This window comes from Episyrphus balteatus, chromosome 1, assembly GCF_945859705.1.
Source record: "Episyrphus balteatus chromosome 1, idEpiBalt1.1, whole genome shotgun sequence".
Classification (NCBI taxonomy): Eukaryota; Metazoa; Arthropoda; class Insecta; order Diptera; family Syrphidae; genus Episyrphus; species Episyrphus balteatus.
In genome coordinates this window covers 95,074,563-95,098,232 of record NC_079134.1, presented here as the reverse complement: position 1 = coordinate 95,098,232, position 23,670 = coordinate 95,074,563, and the positions used below count along the sequence as shown (strand labels likewise).

Genomic DNA, 23,670 nt, shown 5'->3' with positions numbered 1-23,670 from the left:
AAATTCGTAGCTTCTGATTTACTTTACAGTAAAGCATTTTTTAGTATGAATTTCAAACAAAAATTACTAGAAATAAGGTACATATTTTACCTTACTGTAATGCTGAAAATACTACTTTTTAAAGTAACTTGAACTAGTATGGAAGGTAAATAATTCATGAGTAAATAAAGCCAATTTCATATTATTAATAATAGTTTCCTAAAGAAAATTGTAGTGCATGAATCTTCCAATATTATAATAAAATAAAAGTAATAATTATTATTGAAAAACATAACTTGGGTAAAATTACGCGCAATTGCTCCTCAAAGCCGTTTAGGAGGAAGTATGTGTGACCCAGTTATGTTTTTCAATAATTGTTATTACTTTTATTTTATTATAATATTGGTAGATTCATGCATTACAATTTTCTTTAGGAAACTATCATTAATAATATGAAATTACCTTAATTTGTTAAGAATATGCCAGCTGCAATTGCGGAAAAAACGATGCTCAAAATAAGACAAAGTAAGTCGTTGAAACAAAACTATATTTTCAAAAGGAAAAAAAACGCAATGATTTCAAATTCTGGTGTAAGACTTCGTGTCCAGAAAATCAAAGATTAAATCCTCTTGTACATGAAATAGTGCTCATCTATTAGACATTTCATGTTCAGACTTGTCGACATGCAAAAAATCATTTACATTGGAGGCTACAAAGAGAATAATTATAGTTTGTTTTTGTTAATGGTTTAATTATTAAAAAAATTTCACACAGTTACAAATTATAAAAACAAATTGGAAACGACATGTCCACTTACTTTTTACAATTATTCCGCACTTAACTATGATAAAAAAAAATAAAGGGATAACAAAATGGCGCACTTTTCAATGACAGTACCCATGAGTTTTTTTTGTATCTAGGGTACTGTACTGTAAGGTAAAACTTGCAAAATCTACCCATAAATCACTCAAATACTTTTAACTAGAATTTTAAAGTAAAAAAAGTGATACAATTTTGTAGTTGAAAATAAATTTTACTTTACATAATGAAAATATTACTACAATTAAAGTTTGTACTACTATATTTTGTTCACTATAATTTACTTGTAAAAATTACTTTACGGAGCCAGTAAAAGTTCAATACGTAAGATAAATTTTATTAAAAATCTAAGGTTTTTTACTTTAATTATCTTACTAGTCATTTGGAGTAACAAATACTAGATTCATTTTTCTCCGTGCATATTTAAAAATGTTCAGACCTACAAAAAAAAAATTCAAATTTCTTATTGGTGATTGCCAGTGTTGCCACAAGCTGAAATGAAAAGTCGCTAGGCCAACCCCTAAAAGTTACTAGATTGGCTGAAATTCTGGAGACAAAAAGTCGCTAGAAGTCGCTAGAAAAAAATTGTAAAATAAAGCTCAACAAAAATTTATTTTTGAATAACTTTATTTTTTTTTTTTTTCAAAAATTCAAACTTATTCAACAGCATTATTTTTAAATATATTTGTTTTTAAAACCATTTCTGGTAGTTCATAGGTATGACAGTTTTTGTTAAGTCATTTAAGCTGATTTCGAATAAGAATAATAGAATTTAAAGTTTTTGTTGACAATTTATTACAATTACAGTATTGGAATTACGAAAATGAAAATGTCAAATTAATATAAATGCCAGGGATATACAATTACCTGTGCTGTTATATAATAAAAATAGTATTTACGTTTCACAACTCAGAAATGCTTGGCTTCAAAAGTCGTTAGAAAAGTCGCTAGAAATAATCTAGCGACACCAAAATATTTTTTGTCGCGGAAGAAGTTGAAATGTCGCTAGATCTAGCGACAAAGTCGCTAGAATGGCATCCCTGGTGATTGCTTCGATAAATAAATAACAAAAATGAAACTCCCCCACCAAATTGAAACAACTGAAACTGAAATACAAATTTGTTTATTTTTTTTAAATAATTTTTAGTATGTCTCTGACCTCTTTAGCAAGGGGTGGTGCTGCGTCTTTTTTTCTTAAGTAGGTACTGTAATATGTCAAGTTATTAGATTGGTAGAATTACTTTTGACTTAAAATCTTGCTTGATAGTTTAAAAACTTACATGAGAAGTCTTAAAAATTTTTTTAAACAAAAAAGGTGGGTTGTCAGAGCGGTAGCGGGTTGGGTTGCGACCCGTGGAATACCTTAAGCTCCACATATAAGGCTTGGTGGTAGCACCTTCAATTTGCCGTTGTCCTTTAACATCTCGAACTTATTGCGCTAAGAAATCATGTTATGATGTTATAAAACGTTTTTTGTAGGTACCTACATAATTTCATAGTAGGCACCTAGAAGATACACTCGGGCGAATGCGTGCTTTTATTGTTAGACCGAGAGTCCATTCAATCACAGCAATATTGCAATTAGCTTCATTTATATACCAATAATTATTTTACCGGCATGTAGAATATTTTACGGGAAAAAAGAATTCTACATATTTTTTTGTTAAAAAAAACCCATACAACGTCTCATAAAGCAAAGTTTCAAGTTTGAAGTACATCTACTGATGCGGGGTACTTACATTAAAAAAATGTAAACTCACATAAAACTCCTTCAAAAATTTCAACCCCACAGATGCACGGACAGTACCTACCTAAATCTCGAAAAAAAATTTCCACATAATATCAGAACCTACAAGGTCCACAAAAGCCCAAATGTACATTATTTTGACCAGTTTAGTTGCCTCAAAGGGAAGCATATCCCTCCAGTTTTATTTCTTTTCTTCTCTAAAATTATTCCTACAAACATGAGTTGTCAAACCCATGTACATATACATCTGACCTGAGACCTCTTTTTCGTATTCATACATATTCTCTGAAACCTCATCAAAAAAATTTCAACCAATCTCATCTTCTCCTTGGTTTATTTATTAATGTTTGACCAATCTGATTACACATCGTCGGTCCAAAGGAAAAACTCACTAACTACATAGGATTTCAGTAGCACTTAGTGAGTTTTTCCTTTGAACCGACGACATCTTGTGTTTCATTATTGTCATTATTTCACAACGTTCCTCTTACTGTTGCCAGATCAAAAACAACACAAAAAACAGTTCGTATTATTTGAATTCGTAACATCGTTACACGTATCATAGTCGTGCGTATCATAGTTTTGCGTCTCATAGGCGCTTTCCCAAGGATTAGGTCCTCTTTGTTAAAAAATATCAAAACAAAAAGAACTTAATATTTAAGTATTCAACAAGTCTGGTAATTATACGGACATTCCACAGAATTTTCTTCAGCAAAAAGTTGGACAAAAAAAACCAGTCGAGGCTAAGTAATTAAAATGTTAAATGCAACAACACCTTACACCCTCGGGCTTAGTTGCATTGTTGTTGCATTTACCTTGTAAACTGCTATCGGCGATAACCGATTCGTTTTGTTTTTGTCCAATGCCCGGGCGTAATCAAAAACACACCCTTTGTTATCTTTTTGCACTATATTTACTTATTTTTTAATCATTGAACTCAATGATTCATGAACAAAATGTTTCTAACGAAAACTTTATTGTTGAATGAAAAAACCCGAGCATCAACAACAAGACATCTTATTAAATAAAGAATGAAGGAATGGCCAGGACTTCTTCGTCGTAGAGATTCGGTTGTTGATTGGTCAACGATTGCTGTACAAACACAATCAGTAAAGATTTTCTTTATCTGGATTGGATGAAGAGAATTCTTGTTCGAGTAGCGTAATGATTATATCGTAGGCACCTTTTTTCAGCCAAAACCCGGTGTGGGATTGACTGCAAATACGAAAAAAGAAGTTGATAATGTAAAACGCACACATTTCAGCAATTAATAAAGAAAAGAACATTAAACGTACTTCTTTGCATTCATTGTCTAGAACAGTCAAGGAGTTAAGAAGTTGTTTAGTGTCAGTGAACTTTTCGCCAATGGAGTTTTCAGATTATCGGTTTCGTTTTTTTGGATCACCTATTTCCTAATTGATGGCTGGCTGTATTATCGTTGATTATTTTAGCCAAAGTAATTTCCTTGGGACAAAGAAAGGGATTTATGAACAAATACTTAAAAAAATATCAAAGAGCAATTAAGATGATTTACCTGAGCTGCGAATTGTTTTTTGTCTCCTCTTTGAAATCTTCGAGACTCATGAAAAGTTGACAATATTCTTCTTCTTAACCACTATAAAAATTATTCCATTTAAGTTTGAAAAGCATCAAAAAGTGTATTCCCATGCGTTCCTTGAATTTGTGGGAAACATTCTTCTTTGCGTTTTTCAGAGCTCATTGAATTATTGATACTGTCCTCCACGAATGATTATTGACTTGATGTTAGTGTAGAGGTTATGCTGCTGATGCTTCTGGTGTTGAAACGGAGGCACCAGTATTGGCAGCAGCAGTATCATCTCGACTTGACTGCTATTTCTGTGACGTGAATGGTGTGGTCGACGTTGATGATTTTCTTCGAGGGTACAATGAATGGAACGAATTCCTTTTTTCATTTTTATAACTAGAACTCTCAGTGGATTCTGTCATGTCATGTCATATGTCATGTCGTGTATAAACATAATGTAAACTTACAATCGAACAGAAACAAAAGATCTCATGTAAAACCTCGAATAAAAACTGACAATTCATTCTGACTACACGTGTTAAACTAACAAGAACTAAGAGCTTAAACTTTCAATGTTATAATATTCGTATTATTTTATATTTCAATAAATGTTAACTTAAATAAGTATTTAAAAGTTTTTTAATTTATGTACTCAAGTACATAACATGGTGACAGAATCGGGATCTTATTAAGAAAAGATAAAATAAAATAATCGTCGAATCACGCAACCTCAAAATGGCGGCATTAAAAATGGAACCTTTTTCGATGAATGGAAATGTTGCAGAAAATTGGCGACGGTGGAAGACAGATTTTTCCAACTATCTAATTGCAAATGAATTAGATGAAAAATCTGATAAACGAAAAATTGCAGTTTTCCTCATGACTTGCGGTGAAGATCTAAAGTGCAAATTTGCACAACTCGAAGTTGAACCTGTTCTTCCCGCCACTGAAGTTAAGTTTGAACAAGTCCTGGCTAAATTTGATGACTTCTTTAAATCATTTTCTAATGAAATCTTTTCTAGTTATTTATTTTGGAACTCAAATTTTAGACAACTTCCAGAAGAAAATTTGATGTGTTCTATAACAAAGTCAAACAACATGCTATCGACTGCAATTTTGGCAATTCGCTATCAAGAAACATTCGGGATAAATTGCTTATTGGTATCTCAAATTCTGCCTTACGCGAGCGCCTTATGCGTGAAAAAACTCCATCCGAAAAAATTGTTGTAGAGCAGTGCCGAATAAGTGAGTTATCTCATAGCCAGTCAAATTGCATGTCCTCTGCCAGTGTAGAAAATCAAGAAGTTTCTATAGATTTCATAAAAAAAAGAAAATTTCAAATAAAGAATACAAACCAAAATCAGACATGCAACAAGTGTGGACGGCTGCACGATCCCCGGCGTTGTCCAGCCTATGGTGATGAGTGTAATAATTGCGGCAAATTGAATCACTGGGCAAAGAAATGCAGAAGCTCGCCGAAATATAAAAAAAACCTTCTAGAAAATAAAAATAACTACAACCACGTCCATCAGATTCAGACTGGCAATGACAACCATGATGAGGGTGAAGTTTTTACAATCTCCACATTAGCTGGCAAAACCGAATGTTCTTCGAAAGACTGGTCGGTGAATGCATTTATAGATGGAAATCTGATTAATTGTAAACTTGACACAGGAGCTCAGTCAAATGTTATTTCTGTTAATTGTTTGCAGCAATTTAAAAATAAACCGAATGTGCTTACAACCAAGGATATTTTGAAAGCATTTGGAGGTTCAGTAATTAAATTGGTTGGCCAATGTTATTTGCAAGTTGAACTCAATGGAATCAAATGTAAGCAGCGATTTTTAGTCACTTATCTGGATGTAAAAACTATTCTTGGACTTGAGGCATGCAGATATTTTAAGCTCATTAATAAAAAAAATATATGTGAGCTTGTGTTCAACAACAATCAAATAAAAGAAAATCCAGAATCCATTATCACTGAGTTTGCAGACGTGATTGAAGGCCGTGGTTCATTAAAACCAGTTAAAAAACACCTAAAGGAGAATGCGGTTCCACATATTGCTGCAGTAAGACGAATTCCAATTTCATTGCATGAACCAGTTAAAAAAAAATTAGACTATCGAACCACCGCAACTAATGGTCTTAAATCTCAAGCCGCGAACCTCAAAACAAAACCTTATAAAGAATATTGTGTGAAGGACACAGCATGGTTTCGCAAAAATAATAAAACTCCTTGGACAACAGGAAAAATTGTTAAAAAAAAATCGAGTCGCCGTTATGTTATTAAAACAATTGATGACAAATTTTTCACAAGAAATAGTGTGTACATTCGTCCTAACAAATTTCCAGAAAAAAGCGTTGATAAAGATTACAGCAAAAGTTTTGCATCTCCTGAAGACTATTACACCACCGCTTCGCCTGGAGCTCAATTTTTAGAAGAAGAACCGACTTGTTCTTCAGCGAAACAGTGTTCTTCTAACAAAACTTCATTAATTGATAGAAGCATTTATCAAGCGATTTCATCTAAAGCAATAATTGATAATTCAGATTCTATAATGAGTATTAAATTACTATTTCCAGATATGAAAACATCGAAAGCCGTACCTGATATACTAGCAAATTCAAACTCTCAACCTATACCGGACATTCCTGAACAACCAAGCGGTTCGAAGAGGGTAATAAAACCAAGAGTCAAATTAAAGGATTATGATTTAAGTATTGACTAAAAATGTATGTTTAATCAATTTATTATAAAAGGGGCGTGTCATGTCATGTCATATGTCATGTCGTGTATAAACATAATGTAAACTTACAATCGAACAGAAACAAAAGATCTCATGTAAAACCTCGAATAAAAACTGACAATTCATTCTGACTACACGTGTTAAACTAACAAGAACTAAGGCCCAATTTATTGACTCTCCATTAAATTTAAATCGTCATTAAAAAAGGGAATTTTAAAATTAAAAACCAATTCCGTTTAATTCAGTCTCTTTTAAGGATTTTTTTGAAGTTTGGCATCTTTAACTAATTGAGCATTAAATTTAAAAGTCGTTTTAGTTAAAACACCAAATTCGACCTTTTAAGAGGGATTTTTAGAGCAAATGGAGGTTTTAAACAGAATTTCTATTTATTCACTCTCCATTAGTGTCAAATGTCATATCTATAATTATTTTATTTTTTTATTGAAAAATGTCAAATGAGCTAAAGAATTATTAAAAAAACATCACAATTATGAATAAAAGTCCAGACTAGAATTTTTTTTGTAGGTAAACACATATGCATTTGTACCATAAATAAGTAATTCAAGTTGTTATTTGACACCGATGCGCTGAAAAAAATTAAATATTTCACTTAACCTCTTCTCATGGCTTTAATTGTATGTTGTAGCATTCTTTGGTTACCACTGGTATATCGTTAATCTCGTGCATTTTCGCCTGGCGTTTTCAGCTTTAAAATACTTACGGGCCATAGTTTTTATGGTTTTTCTTCAAATTCAATTCTATTTGATTTGACAAAATTGTAGCTTTTGACAGATTATTTTTCAAAAAAATAAAAAATCCCTAGGATATTTTTAACAGAGTTTTAAATTTAAAGTTTCCATTAAAAGTAAGGATTTTAACTAAAGTAGAGTGAATAAAATGAATTTTTAATGCTGTATACTTAAAGGCGTCAATAGTTTAACAAGGCCGTTAACTAAAGCGATAAATTTCAAAATTTAATGGAGGCTCAATAAATTGGCCCTAAGAGCTTAAACTTTCAATGTTATAATATTCGTATTATTTTATATTTCAATAAATGTTAACTTAAATAAGTATTTAAAAGTTTTTTAATTTATGTACTCAAGTACATAACAGATTCATTAGTTATGTTTGGAACGAATAACAATACAAAATTGCAACTACAAATTTACAAACCTTACAAACCTAGTAAACAAGGCACATTGCAGCTTTGATAAATTTATTTTTTTTCGTTTTTGATGGAATTTATCATTTTCTTTTTCACTTCTATTTGACAAACAATTGATAGGTACAAAAGAAAATAAATTAACAGCGTTCAACGCAGTCCACCGAAGTGCGTTCTTTTTCAAACAATAGTTAACTATTATTAACTTTCGTTAACTTTTGTCGTTCTTTTACAAGGGGTACTAGAACGTAGCCAAAATGGATCCGATTTGTATCTATTTGTATCTTCCCAATGCTTCTGAAAATGTTTTATTGGAGTCGGAAGACAATTGTTCTTCTGGAAAGAAGGGAATTCGACATAACTATTTCCAACTCACCTCCATGATATGAGTTGAACAATCATTAGGTTGTTGATGTGTCAAAGTGGATGTTTTGTTTACAAAAAAAAACTTAAAAATGTTTTTCTTTTGGAAATAAGCGGAAAAAATAAAAATAAGAAGAGAGTTTTGTAATTTTATGACGCGAGAGAATTTATTTTGAATAAAAAACATGAGTTTTTGTTTTAATAATGCACATAAACTGTCAAGTGGTTTGACAGTTTGAAATATATCTTACAATAAATCGTTCCTAAATGATTTATAAAAAAGAACCCAACTAATTCAACAAAGAAATTTCAACAACATTTTTTGACATAACAACCATAGTTGACTTTTGTTAGAAAAAGAACGTACCTCCTAAAGGTGATTGAACGCACCCATTCATACTGCTAAAACTTCAAATTTGAGAAACTTTATTTTATGTTTGCTTTTTGATGCTTTTGTTTTGCAAATTTTAAATTTAAATTAAATGAACTCTTGAAAAGTTCCACAAAATGAAAATGAAAATGAATACTTAATATGATTTAAATATTAAAGTCGTCGGTGAAGAAATGAATTTGGCGTTTAGCGATATGACCAACTATGAGATGGTATTATCACTACACTCTGGTTTGAACTGATGATTTAAGTGATGATAAAGTAAGTACTATAGTAATATTTTTATATGTACGAGTTACCTAAAAATTGTATTTCAATCTCCACAACATCAGCAAGGACTTCCGCCTCAGCAGAAACATCCACCGCAGCAACCGCACCATCAGCCACCTTCTCAGATGATTACTCCACAACAACATTCCCAACCACCTCCACAGCATCAGCAGCCTCCTCCATACTACCAGGGAATGCATCTGCAAAACTTCAATCTACCGACATTTGGTTTTCACCGCCCCTGGGGCTACGATTACGATGGGTATCTACCTCCATGGGGAATACCATCACGGAATATGCAACAATGCAACAACATCGTGCCATTCCGCAACAAGAAAAACTTTTGATGCAAAACCAAGAAGAGTTTTGTGAAAAAAAAAACTAATTGTGGATCAAGTGTGCTACTTCAAAGCTTTATACATCAAGAGGAAACGAATTTCTTTGAAAATGTATCCCAAAGAATTGTCGAACTATTTGATGTACTCTGTGGTATGTTAACATCACCAACTGCTTATCTACTACTAATATTTGGCTACTACCTGTCTTTCGCAATGTCGCAAGGAGAGCCAATTAATTGCTATTGCTAAACTACATGCTGAACGAAGCTCACTGGCCTCATACAAAACTAAGCCAAAGCTAAGCTGGAGCCTGGAGGATCAAGTTGTTTCTTTAGAAAAGGTATGAATGTTTTAAAATTAAATCGTAATTCAGATGGGTTATAATTTTTGTTTTTATTTTTTTAATGGAATTGGAAGATGCAGCTGAAGCAAGTTAAGAAATGAATAAGAGCATATCCGAAATTCTTAACAACCAAAGTGGAGATGAATCATTCAAAAGCAATGTGGAGGAACTGCTAAGGCAACATAATGAACAACAGCGTAAGTAAATTGGTTATCTTTCTGCAGAATAAGATTCCCAATCGTATAACTCTAAAGAGGAGATCTATTCTTATTTTAATTCATTTATTATTTTGTTTTTAGATACAATCTTACAGCCCTATTCTGCTATCCATCGGGGGGAAAAATCGCTAAATATTCACCAATTACCATTCTGCTATTAGGGGGGTTCACATTGACCAACTTACCGGACAGACCGGTTGTCATTTGGCCTGATGGCCGAATTATATTTTTCGTTCACACTCATCAGACAATTTTCATCAAAACCCATTTTTCAGCTTATTTTTAATATATCTTTACCCTATTCTGCTCTCAAATTAGAGAGAATGGATTATCACTGTCTGCCGGACAGACATGTCGTTTAATTGACTAACATGTCCGTCCGACCACCAAAAAATCAAAATTTTTTGAAAACCATCCGGCAAACCGGACAGGCCGTTGGATGGGTGTTCACATTATCAAAACAGCATCAGATCAGACCAAATGGCAGCTGGTCTGTCCGGTAAGTTGGTGAATGTGAACCCCCCTATTCATAGGGGGGAATCCAAACTCACGTCGGTAATATCGGTAATGTTGTTCAGTATTCCACTAATCACGTGAATGAACTTGCTCCATACATTTGCAATCCGCATAAAAAATGTTGCGGATCTGTCACTTTTGGTTGTAAAAAATTCACCATCGTTGAAATTAAGCAAAATGCCACTTTTCATAAATTTTTAATTATTTCTTAACATTTAATCGGCTGTTTTTATTTTTTCTATGCAAATAAACACAAACAAAAAATTTTGTTTTCCTTTCAATTTAATTCGTCGCCATTTTTTTTTAATTTGACGTTCACCTGGACGTCCTGGAAATATATATACAATGGTGTATATCACACCTATAGAGTTGGCGATTGAAGCCACAAAAAAATAAAAAAAAAAAATAAATTTTATATAAACTGTCAAACATTTTATATAATCTGTCAGATTTCGAGCTCGTTTTCCATGGGCGAACTTACTCTTATTGGTGATGACAAGGCGATGCAATCATTGACCGCCAATGTTTTAGCTAATCTTAATGATTTTGCAACAATTTTCAGTCTGTTTTTAGTTGAAAAAAAAAAAACAGTTTAAAATTCGTATATAATTATGATAAAAAATAGCACTTATACGGAAGTCTCTCACGAGACCAATTACTTTTCTATTGGCGCCCCTTGAGTGAACAATATATATGCACTCCGACCCTTTACCAATACATGTGCATCTGTACAACTCACACTAATAAAAAGTGGCTTCACTTATTTGGATAAACACCCCTTCCTGTACTTCTTATTCAATGAAAGCAACACTTTTTCCACTTTAAATCACCTGATCCATGGCTGAACCACTGCTAACCCACCAATATCGGTGGGTAACTTCTGATCGTGGTTCAGCTGTGGGTTAAGACCTGAACCTCGATTGTACAACACTGCAAATGAGTTGAACCGAGTTCAAGCGTTGATCCGAGGATGAACCACGTTTGTACAACTGGCCCTGAGGGTTAACTCACGGATCAGCTGAACTCAAGTTAACTCTTGAACCAAGTTCAACTTTTAGTGGGTTGTATAGTTGTAGATGAAGTGAGAGTCAGCTGAACCCCAGTTTAGGTTTATATACAAGAAAATTTTAGTATACATATATATACCTAATGTCACTGTCAGTTGTTGTTATTTTATAAAGCACAAAGTTGGTAAAAATGTATCGTCCGTCTATTAATTGTGATTTGGAAGAAAATACACAAAAATTAAGCATTATTTTAGTGAAAATAGTTTTTTGCCTATTCTAATGGTGGCCGGACCTTCATCAAGTTATCTGATCAGGACGAGGAGAATTCTTGGGGGGTTGTTTTATTTGTTTGATGTTTTTTTTTTTTTTTTGGAGAAAATTGTGTATTCATATATAAAAATTAATTAAGTATTAAAAAATACACATAAAAGTGATAAAAGCTGTGTTATTATTTTATTTATTATTTAGCATCACAAACACATCCAAAACAAATAAAAAAAAAAACACCCCAATCATTCACAGTACACATAAAAAGGTAATATAAATATAAAGACAGTCCGACCTCCGATCGAGAAAAGCGGGGTTGCACTCACACACTTGCAACTTTTTGTGTATGAACACAAAGTCTAAGAGAATCGTGGTGAAAACTGAGAAAAGGAAAAAAAAGTAGACAGACATAGCCAACAAGAGCAAAAGCGTCATTTTGTTATTTTTTGTTGAAGTGTTTAGTCGCGTCGTGTCTCGTGTCGTTGTTAATAAAATATAAGTGTAATTATAAACAATTATATCAAACTATTAACAATATGGAAACAAAAAAAGGTATGTTGTATATATCGCTCAAAGTGTTTGGATTAAAATGATGTGTTTCTGTTTGTGTTGTAGATGTAATCTCTAATGATGAAGAAAAAGGCAGAAGGTGAAACATGCGATTGGGCATCTAAAGAAACATCAACAACAGCAGCAACAACAAATAAAATAAAATGAAAAAAATGTATTCTATTTTATATTGTATATATTGTGAAAATTTCGTTTGCCAAAATAAAATAAAAAAAAAACAGTTTCAGTGTAAAAAAAAAAAAATCTAGTTCTTTTTTTGGTCGCAAATGCGAAACGTCATCCCTTTTTTATTCCTCTTTCTGGTAGGTTTTCGCTGCTCCGACTCAGGTCCGCCTTCGGCTCCGTTTTCTCGGAATGGAGATTTTCACCACACCAATACATATGCAATCGACTTCGCGGTGATTATAATTTCCATACTAATTTGAGCCGCCTTCGGACCAGTTTCTGATCCGAAGTCGGACTCAGCTCAGTCTCAGGCGGAGCGGATTCGGACCGAGGTCGGACCTGTTTGCTTGAAGGGTATATTCCGAACTGACATTGGTCGCCAGATTGTCAACACATGACACTTTGGCGACCATTGTCAGCTACCGTATTCTTAATTGTTTAAAATACCGACGAAAAACGCACAAAAACCGATAAACAACGCACACCACTAATTTTTAAACAATTATTTACCATTTTACGAAGAAAATTTGTTATTTTTCAATTTATAATATTTTTAAATGACATTTCATAAATTAAAACAAAAACAAATTTCCTGTTTACTGCGATTGAAATATAAAAATTAAAGGCCGACCTGACAGATTGGTGCCCATTTTTGACAAACAAATTTTGAAAACGTTCGGAATATATTACCTTATTATGTGTACTGTGCCAATCATTTGGGAAAACCATATTAATTTCCACCAGCTTTTAGCTAAACTGTCAAGAAACTCGGATTAAAGTGAGAAAGCAAAACTTTTTCCCTTAAAAATCACCTGAACCACTGCTAACCCACCAATATGCCATGGGTGGGTAACATCTGATCGTAGTTCAGCAATGGGTTAAGACCTGAACCTCGATTGTACAACACTGCAAATTAGTTGAACCGAGTTCAAACGTTGATCCGTGGATAAACCACGTTTGTACAACTGGCGTTCGCAACCGCACTCGTCGGATGGAAACTTATGGAAATACAACAACAATTGACATTAGCATCCGACTCCATCCGTCAATTATAGTTCTGGTTTAAGGGGAAGACGTACGAAAGTTTCCAGTCTTGATATAGTTTGTTTATGGTTCTTATTCTTAGATAGTTTGTCGATGAGACTAGTTTATTTTGTTTTCCGTTATTTACTTGGTGATTTACTCTTATTTATATGAAATAATAAATATAAAAATTGTAATGAATCCCGAGGAAGAAGTTTCATTGAATGTCTTAAGTGAACCTCTATCAATAAGGTAATTGTATTTCATTTCATTGGATTTTTTTGCTTGAAATATTAAAAACGTTATTTCAATCTTAACTACAGTGATCTTATTGTTAATGGTTCTAAATTTGAAATAAACGCCAATTTTGATGATGAAGAGTTTATTTCGGACATTTTTGATGAAATTAATCCCGGGTCAGATAGTGAAGATGATACTCGCGTTGATAATGCTAAGCTTGTCTCGCCTTGGCAACATTCCTTTGAAGAACTTCGTTTACAAATGACGAAATTAAATGATTTCATGCACAAAAAGATAACAAAGGTGGGCAACAACGAAAAAGGAACGGTTCCCGATATAGCACGCGTATGTATACGCTACAATGCATATTGGGAGGGTGAGGGTGCACCTTTTGACTCGTCATTTCTTCGTGGCTCTTCGCACTCATTTTATACCGGGCGAGGGGATGTGTTAGAGGGACTAGAAGAAGCTGTCAAATCAATGCACAAAGGCGAAGAGGCTCAATTTTTAATATCTTACCAATTGCTTTTTCGTGAAATGGGATGTCCGCCAAGAGTTAAACCAAAGGCCGACGGATTGTTTATAATTGAATGTGTCGATTTCAATGCTGTAGGCGATATGAATGCAACAGATGAACTTAGTGATGAAAATCGCAACAAGTTTCCAGCTGTTGTTATTAAAGCCAAAGAAGTTCATCTTAAAGGAATTGATTTTTTTGGTCAATCAATGTATAAGAACGCCTGTAAGGCTTTTATGAAAGCAGTTAATGCATTAAATTTTTGCCAGCTTAAAAATGAAGAAGAGCAGGAGCAACAAACTGCTTTTTTGATAAAGCTTCACACGAATTTAGCCGTTTGTTATAACAAATTAAACCAGTTCAACAAGGCTATTCTTATGTGCCGAGAGATAAGACGCTTAGCAAACGACAAAATGAGTTGCAAAGCTCTTTTTCAGGAAGGCAGGGCTCTGCTAATGTTAGGTGAATTCACGAGAGCACGTACGTTGCTGATTAGAGCACAAAACATCGAACCTAACAATGTGGATGTAAATAAGGAACTGAAAACATTGGAAATGCGTTATAGTAATTACAAAAACAACGAAAGAGAGCTTTGGACTAGAGCTATTTCGGTTATAAAACGTGATGAGAATAAGATGAATAGGACTGCTGAAAATGATACAGATTCATCATTCCGAGAGGGTATGTCTAATGTCATACAATCATTAAACAAAACTGAGAATTTCAAATCGTTCGAATTACCCACGGGTTTGACTTCAAAAGAAATCAATGTTGTGGATGAATTGGCTAAAGAAATGAATATGAAGTTACAACTTTCTCCTCTGGATAATACCACATATACACTGGTCAAAAAATAAATTTTTTTCTGTTTTGAATTTTGTTTGATTTTTTAATTAATACAATTTTCAAAGGTATTTTCAATAATAAAGGTTTCTGTTTTAGGAAAATACTCTCATGAGTAATGATCTAGCAGAAGTGCCACCATCTGCACAAGGAGATGGGAATTGCATAATAAAATCGTTAGAAAGTACTTATGAGTCTTGGAGGAAGCCAAAGGAATGCCATAAAAAGCAAAATTTTAGTTTTTACATTGAATACCTAGCTACTAGTTTTCATAAAATTGTTCAATCTTACTACTTCATATCAATACTCCGTCAAAAAAAAAGAAAACTGGACTTGGTTTACTTTATTAATGGCTCCAACTCCTAGTTTACTTATTCGGTCTAATTGGGGTTTTTGTTTTCATCCACTTCTGGGATCCTATTTTGTATATAAATTGTCTTTTAATCTACTTCGTTATCATTCTAATGCGGTAATGTATTACAATTATCCTTTTATTTCAACGACAATCGTTAATCTTAACAACTGTTATTTGGCTATCGTTTGACTTAATTTTATTGTGTTTGCCGGTAGAATGAAAATAAATATTTTCTTTCGATCTCTTGTCTTGCGACCTTTTCTTTGAATAATCGTTCTTTGTCCTAGTTATCGTTTACTTCTGTATCGTGAACTTGCCACTTATTTCTTTTTACTTAATAGACCACCTGGGCTTCCATAGTATTTGAGGATGAATTTCTTCATTTAAGCTTGTTCTGGGGCTCAATTACGTAATACGAAACAAGTGTCAAGTCAACGATAGTGAAGTAAACGAAAGTCACGACAAAGAGCGATTATGTAAAACGAGAAAGTCGTTTGGCCAAACTAAACCGAAAAAAAATATTTTTTTAGGCTTGCATGAACTCAACCAGCAAAAGCAATAATAGGTGTGTTTTTTATTACCACCGGTCTTAACTGGACAAAAAAAACGCCTCGGGGCTTAACCTGAAATCTTGGCAGCACTGTATATTGAATGTTCCGAAAACAGCAGACACAATAAAAATTTAGAGTTGTCATATTTTTCGCTTTCGTCATTTCCTTGTATTTTTCATGTATGTTTTACAAAGAGATACAAAAATGTATGCTAGCAAAACTATTTTAATACATTTTGCCCTTCCAAACGTGAGTTTTCACGTTTTTAAACAAATTCTAAACAATTTATGAAAAAATTAGTTTGGTAGCACAGATTTAAAACTCTTCAAAAAGTTAAGCCCAGAGAAATCTCCGGGCTAAACAACTAAGCCCAAGGGGCTAAAGTGTTGTTGTATTTAACATGTAAATTGCTTAGCCCAGACTGCGTTTTTTTTGTCTAGTTAAGACCGGTTGTAATAAAAAACACACCTAATATTAGGTCTGTTCCAGACTTTTTGTGCACTAAATTAGGCAGTCTGTCAAATTAATGAGAGTTGGGAGAGAATTCTCTCAGCAGGAAATAAAACTACGAAAGACTGCCAAAAAGTCTGGAACAAGTTGAACACCATTATACAGCACAGTTTCATATTTTATGTTTAATTCGATAAACACTTTTTTAATGCAAAAAACACGTAAACGCGATTCAATTTAAAATCACTACAATTTGATTTGTTTTCTTCTTTATTTATTTGTTTGACATACGTCAACTTTTCATTTCACAGAACTCATATTTCTGCCGGAAGAAATTCTTTGGGCTAAATTTGTCAGGGTGGGGAAATTTTGTACTCTCTCGTGAGCGCTACACAATTTTTGAAGTTGGGAACAGACTCTGACCAAAAACAACCAAATATAACTAAATTCGGCAGTTTCAAACTGAGTGTGGAATGGACCTATTATGACAGATAAACGAAAACGAAAGTTAAACGATAGGTAAATGGCAGTCGTAAAGATTAACGAGTATCGTTGAAGTAAAACGATTATCGTAATACGTAGTCGCATTTCAACGAAAACGAAGTAGTTTCAACGATAATCGTGTTACAAAATAGGGCCCCTGAGATTTACTTTATACTCTATAGGATTTGGCAGGGAAGGGTATCCTGAGCGAATGATTTCTTTCATACTAATTCATAAGTGAATGGTGGGAGTGAGTGTTTATCAGTAATATAATGAACCAAGACTGGATTAGAAAACATGTACAGATACAGTGATTTTACAACTCCGAATTGACTAGAATGATTCTTCAGATGATTAAAATTAAGAAAACTCTTTAATTAGAAAACCGTATGTTTCACCATTCTAGTCAAACAGTTATTTGATTAATAATCAATTTATTTTATGAATGTTTATTAGGGCGGAATTCATAGTCGTTACTCAAGTTAAGATTTTTCTCAACTTTAACATTGACTTGAGAAAATATTTTTCTCAATCAAACTCACAAAGAAATTTGACTAATTTACGTAAACTGTTATGCAAAAATGTATTTTTTTAATAGTTCCGTATCAATTTAATTTTGTATTTGACTCGATTTAACGATTTTTAACATTAAAGGAAAAAACTGATGGCAAATAATTAAAAAAATAATTATTTTAGATGACAGTTTACAGTCTACATTAAAAGCTTTTAATAGGTCTGTTTAGTGAATCTGATCCGCACAGAAAAGATCCAAAAAGTATAGGTTTGTGTGTTTCATGGAGGAAAACCTTGCCCTAAACTGTTCTACAAACTGTCATTTTGTGTTCCATGAAGTTTTCCAGCACAGATTAGTTCAAGTTTTTCTGCTCCTACTTTTTAGTTAGAGCAAACGAGTGAAAAGTGTCAAACGGCAACTGATTTGTTTTATTCTTACAAAAATATATTTAAATAAATTCAAAATAATGGAAATTTGTTTAGAATCTTCTTAATATGACGAAAAATTCAAAATGTGAAAAATATTCTGATTAATTATAATTTATTTGAATGAAAAGTCAGAACAAAAAAAAATTATTTTAATTTTAAATTTCAAAACTGATAGGCAAAAGTCAACCCTATAAAATAGGAAGGTGTACTTTTCTGATCTTTTTTGTTCAGACAGTTTTCAAGAATTTGTGCTGTTCTCATCTTTTCTGTTCCAGTTTTTCTTCATTAAACAGACCTAATGTATGTAGATTATTATTTAAAATTTTTGTTATATTTTTATGTAACGTAATGTAACAGTATTTTTATGTAACGTATGTAACAATATTGCAAATTGTTTAAATTTGTTACACAATTGATAATAAATGATTTGTTTTTATTTTGATGAAATAAAGTTCCCCTGAAGAAGACAGCAACCCCTGTCGAAACGTCGGGAAAAGATAATGTTTACTTAATTGTTTCATTGCTAAAACCATTGCGACCAAAAAAGCCAAAGGAAAACAAGATTTTAATATTCTCTTTAATCTTAATTTTTAAATAACAACATAACGAAAACCGTCGTTTTGAGGTAAATGTATTTTAAAGTTAGAAAAATTCCTCCAAATTATTTAAAGGCTTGGTCACACCGGAGGGTACATGCGGGAGCGGTACGGGTAATTGTATGAAATAAATTTCAAACTGACATATCAACGTTCAGATGTGGAATTTTTTTCATACAATTACCCGTACCGCTACCGCATGTACCCTTCGGTGTGGCCAAGCCTTAATACAAATATATTGGGATGCAATTATTTTCAAATAATAATATTTACACAAATTAAGTAAAAAAAAAATTATTTTTAAGAGTATTTAGGTATATGTTTTTAGTGAGATATGCGGCCCTAGCGAGGTGCGGATTTTTCCGATTATCTACAAATCGGAGACTTTTTTCTTCGAGGTAATTCTCCGATAAGCTGATCGGAGATTCTCTCCGACAAAATTCAAAGCATGTCATTTGCATGCGATGAAGTACTTCAAATGCTTGTATTTTTGACAATTACAAATAAAATTTTTTCCGAAGCCCTCCGACAACTTTTTGTTGCGGAATAGTTAATTAAAATGTAAATGATAAAGAAATAAAGACTATTGTAATTAATTTGAATTATTTATTATCGATTTATGTGTTTAGGCAACACGAAAAAAAAACAAAACTATATAGGTAAAAAGAAATCGCTGGCACTGGTGGAGAGCCTTGCAGGCAAAAATGTCTTTCTCTTTCACAGTTGCTTTCACTTCTTTTAATCACTTTGCATTCACCTTTTAAAATATTCCTTTTTTTTAATTTCTTTGGACTCGGCCTCTAAAAATTACCCGACACTCCATTGATACTTTTTAAAATAACTTCAACTTGTTTGTTAAGCCTGAACTACATCAAAACACAGAGTCAAAAAAGTACGAAAAAGTCAACAAAGCTCAAAATATAAATAGGTCTGTTTAATGAATCTGATCCGCACAGAAAAGATCCAAAAAGTACAAGTTTGTGTGTTTCATGAAAAAAAGACTCGCCCCAACTTGTTCTACAATCTGTCATTTTGTGTTTCATAAAGTTTTTTAGAACAGAAAAGTTCAAGTTTTTCTGCTCCTACTTTTGGGGTAGAACAAGTGAGTGAAAAGTGTCAATTGTCAGCTGTTTGTTTGATTGTGATAAAAATAAGAAAAAATAAAAAATTAAAAATGAATTTCTTAATTAATAATTTATTAAAAATACGGGGAATGATTTTTTAATTTAAAATTTTGCAACAGATTTAGACAACTGTCAATCTTGTTAAATGCCAAGTTGAACATCTCTGTTTTTTCTTGTTCTGACAGTATTTACAAACTTGTGCGGCTCTGATCTCTTCTGTCCTAGATTTTTTTTCATTAAACGGACCTAATATCACATGTATATTTACCTGACATCTATTGGAAAAAATTAACTAAAAAAGCTCTTTTGTTTTTGAAGTTTTGAAATTTCAAATACAAAAAAAATTTAAAAATAAACAAATTACAGTCAACTCCATCTAAGTCGAATTGTCACAGGACACGAAAATTGGTTGGAGTTAGAGGGAAATTCGACTAGGAGGAATCTATTTAATCTTTTTGTTGCAGGCGGTTTCATTAAAAACGGTTAAAAAATTTGAGTTAAAGGAAGTACGACTTATAGGGAATGGACTGTATTTGAAATTTCAATTGTTTGTCAAAAGAGCTTTTTTTCGCAAAATGACAGGAACTATGTGATCGAAGAGCTACCTTACGGAAAGGATATAAAATATTCAGCCCTATTCTGCTATCCATCGGGGGGAAAAATCGCTAAATATTCACCAATTACGATTCTGCTATTCATCGGGGGGAATCCAAACTCACGTCGGTAATATCGGTAATGTTGTTCAGTATTCCACTAATCACGTGAATGAACTTGCTCCATACATTTGCAATCCGCATAAAAAATGTTGCGGATCTGTCACTTTTGTTTGTAAAAATAAATTCACCATCGTTGAAATTAAGCAAAATGCCACTTTTCATAAATTTTTAATTATTTCTTAACATTTAATCGGCTGCTTTTATTTTTTCTATGCAAATAAACACAAACAAAAATTTTTTTTTCCTTTCAATTTACTTCGTCGCCATTTTTTTTTTAATTTGACGTTCACCTCGACGTCAAATTGAGGGATGATAATGCAGTTTACCCGATGGATAGCAGAATGGCAAGGTAGAGTTAAAGTGAACCGAATGTGTGAATCGGATCTGAGATTCACGGGAACAGCAGAATAGGGCTGATTGTTTGAGTGTATATGTTTTTAAAACTTTGTGAAAATTGAAAGCTTGGTCTTGTTAAAGCTTTTTGAATCGAATACTTTTTTTTAAATGAAAGAGAGATATACAAACAAGCTACCAGGGGGAAGAAGAAAAAACATCGTGTTTACTTTTTTGTACTTTTTTTGACTTTGTGTTTTGGTGTAGTTCAGTGATGCGTTCTTTTATTCGACTATGTTAACTATTGTTAACAATAGTTAACTTTCGTCGTTCCTAAATGAGAAAAAAGTTACAAAGTGTAACATCTTGACGTCACAACATCGTTCCTAAATCCAGTGTTGAAGTGTCAAATAGTTACATTTTGTTACTTTTTCCAACTCAGCTTCTGGACTTGAGTTTCAATGTTAATCTGTCAAACACAACTAAATTGGGAAGAGAGGGGATGATGTGAGAAGAGAATTTCTTGTTTGTTTCCATATTTGAAATTATTGAATGCATATTTTTGTTTCAATTTGCTTAGAATTCAATTAAAAAGAATTATTTCAGTACCAAATTAATTTTTTTTTGTTTATTCATTCATAAAATTAATCTCAAAAATTTTTCTTTTGACAGATCAACAAAATGTAACATTTAGTCGTTCCTAAATCAAAGTTAACATTTTGTAACAAAATGTAACAAAAACAAATACAACGATTTTTTTGACATAACAACAATAGTTAACATTGTTCAATAAAAGAACGGACCACAGGCTTTATTCTTTGAATTGCCTCATCTATTACACGAAGCCTCAAGAGGCTTGACTCTTTTTTCTAATTTTCTTTTGATAATCATTCTGTGAGGCGCGTACTATTACATGATGCCTCTTGAGTCCAGGCCTCAAATTTGACATTTCTCTTAAAATGTGTCGTTGTTGTATTGCACCAAGAAGAAAAAAGAAATGAAAGGGAATTTTGAAAAAAAAAAAGTGGAAAAAGAAACGTCAAAAAAGAGTCTCAGAATTCTGACCCACGACTCTGGTCGGATAATTTTTTGTTGCATCTTTTTTCTTTTTTTTCTCTTTTGCATTCATTACGTTTGAAAAGAGGCGCGCCTCTTGAGGCTTCATGTAATAGCTGACTATTGTTTTTTTTTTCATCTATTGTTTTTTAAGAATCAAAAAGAAATTTCTTTAATCTGTGGTAAATATAGAGATGCCCTTCTAAAAAAATATATAGATGTTTTTCATTTCGATATATTGTTGAATAGAATTATTGCAATATCGATTCATTTTCTAATCAACGAAAGGGTATAATTTATTGTATATTAACATTCCTTTTTATTAAAAAGTATGAAATGATAATTTCTATATCATTTAATGATTGTTACAATGCCTTTTGGTGTTTATATATAAACATATCGAAAGATATACATACATCGATATATCGGTATATTCCTTAGGGCCAGTTGTACAAATATTTAATCCGTGGATCAGCAACTTTTACGGCCGTTTTCTTCACAGAGTCCTAGCGTTAGCACCGGTCCTAGTCTTAAAGTTAGTACTCAAATCGGTATCAACTCATTTCTTCACTCAAGTACTAAGCCCTAGAACTGTCAATTTAGGACCGAGTACTAGTTAGGACTCGGTACTAGCTAGCTCCTCAAAATCAGCTAGGATCTGGTTATTATACCAATCGTTAGTACTCAAATTGGTACCAAGTGATTTCTTCACAAAAGTACTAAGCCTTAGAACTGTCAAATTGGTACCGAGTATTAGTTAGGACTAGGTATAAGTTAGGACCTGAAAATCGGTAGTCTAGCGGTTAGAACTTAAATAAAATCAATGGATTTCAGTCTTTTTAAAAGATATCTGACAGATTTTTTAATTTCTTGTTGTTTCTCTTAAAAAGTGCGTTTTTGTTGATTTAAATGATTTTTTTTTAATTTACAAAAAACACCTAAAATGGGAAATGCAATGCCGTAACCGAAGAATGTACAAAAGAACATTTCTTGATGTAGGTGCAAGTACCAAAAAAGTATAGCGACTTTAATCGATCATTCTAAAAGTCGGATATTAGTAAAAAAAAAAAACCATAACTGGACTGCATTTTTTTTTAATTATTCTTTTTATTAACATATATTTTTTACATACATATGAAGTTACAAATGTCTGTACGAAACTGATGCATTAAGGTTAGGGATTCGTTTATACCTCGAGTATTTAATTATAACTTCGTCGTTTTTTGTATCTTGTATTTCAGCATTTTCTACATTTACCAGATCATACAATTCAGCACTCATGAATTAATTCTTGACTGTGACATTTTTTGATAAGCAAATCGAATTTCTTTGCTTGTTGACTTCTTGTAAAGTTCCACCACATTTTTTTTTTTATTGTTCAATAATCTTTTTATTATTTTTTTTACTTTTTGTCTATATTTATTTTGCAAACTTCCCTTAAATATCAAAATTAATTATTTCAAACATCAAAATATTGTCAGAATGACAGTTAAACCAGTTTTATACGTATTAATTCTTAGGACCGCCTTGTAAACTTAGATCAGGTCCTATAAACGTGAAGAAATGCTCAGGTCCTAACTTTTCCTTAGGACCGAGTACTAGTGCTAGGACCTGGTCTAGCTAGACCGGGTACTAAGCAGACTTAGGACTTATGTGAAGAAATTGGCCGTTATCTTCTAAAATCGGTAGCAAGGCTGAAGTTTGGCACTGGTTCAAGGTTCATATATGGAGAAATAGCCACATTCATGCTTGAACCGAAGTTGACCCGCAGCTAATCCGCCGAAACCGGTGAGTTAACTTCCTGAACCAAGGTTGATCCACGTTTGTACAACTGGCACTTAGAGGATATAATAGGTGTGTTTTTTATTACAACCGGTTTTAACTGGACAAAAAAAACGCAGTCTGGGCTAAGCAATTTACATGTTAAATACAACAACACCTTAGCCCCTTGGGCTTAGTTGTTTAGCCCGGAGATTTCTCTGGGCTTAACTTT

At 32.6% G+C, this 23,670-nt stretch overlaps 2 protein-coding genes and 2 long non-coding RNA genes across 6 annotated transcripts; 3 read left to right on the top strand and 1 right to left on the bottom strand.

Annotated features, from left to right (window-relative positions):
* Nucleotides 1-3,435: 3,435 nt before the first annotated feature.
* Nucleotides 3,436-10,550, bottom strand: LOC129905785 (uncharacterized). 2 transcript variants are annotated; one of them, XR_008770657.1, is made up of 5 exons: nucleotides 10,017-10,088; nucleotides 8,021-9,953; nucleotides 4,080-4,469; nucleotides 3,841-4,009; nucleotides 3,436-3,760 (listed from the first exon to the last, which is right to left on the bottom strand). It is a non-coding gene; the product is annotated as an uncharacterized LOC129905785 (long non-coding RNA). The 2 variants fall into 2 exon arrangements; XR_008770658.1 differs by lacking the exons at nucleotides 8,021-9,953; nucleotides 10,017-10,088 and adding an exon at nucleotides 10,475-10,550.
* LOC129905782 (uncharacterized) lies at nucleotides 4,808-7,010 on the top strand. The gene has a single exon (XM_055981351.1). The coding sequence runs from the start codon at nucleotides 5,285-5,287 to the stop codon at nucleotides 6,818-6,820; it is 1,536 nt and encodes a 511-aa protein (XP_055837326.1). The 5' UTR covers nucleotides 4,808-5,284; the 3' UTR covers nucleotides 6,821-7,010.
* LOC129905784 (uncharacterized) lies at nucleotides 8,900-12,506 on the top strand. Of its 2 annotated transcripts, XR_008770656.1 has the most exons (5): nucleotides 8,900-9,015; nucleotides 9,087-9,702; nucleotides 9,786-9,902; nucleotides 10,005-12,265; nucleotides 12,329-12,506. It is a non-coding gene; the product is annotated as an uncharacterized LOC129905784 (long non-coding RNA). The 2 variants fall into 2 exon arrangements; XR_008770655.1 differs by lacking the exon at nucleotides 12,329-12,506 and having other exon boundaries at nucleotides 9,780-9,902; nucleotides 10,005-10,725.
* Nucleotides 12,507-13,556: 1,050 nt separating this feature from the next.
* LOC129905783 (inactive peptidyl-prolyl cis-trans isomerase shutdown-like) lies at nucleotides 13,557-15,103 on the top strand. The gene is made up of 2 exons (XM_055981352.1): nucleotides 13,557-13,723; nucleotides 13,795-15,103. Exons 1-2 carry the CDS (start codon nucleotides 13,668-13,670, stop codon nucleotides 15,083-15,085), a joined length of 1,347 nt encoding a protein of 448 aa, XP_055837327.1. The 5' UTR covers nucleotides 13,557-13,667; the 3' UTR covers nucleotides 15,086-15,103.
* Nucleotides 15,104-23,670: the final 8,567 nt, after the last annotated feature.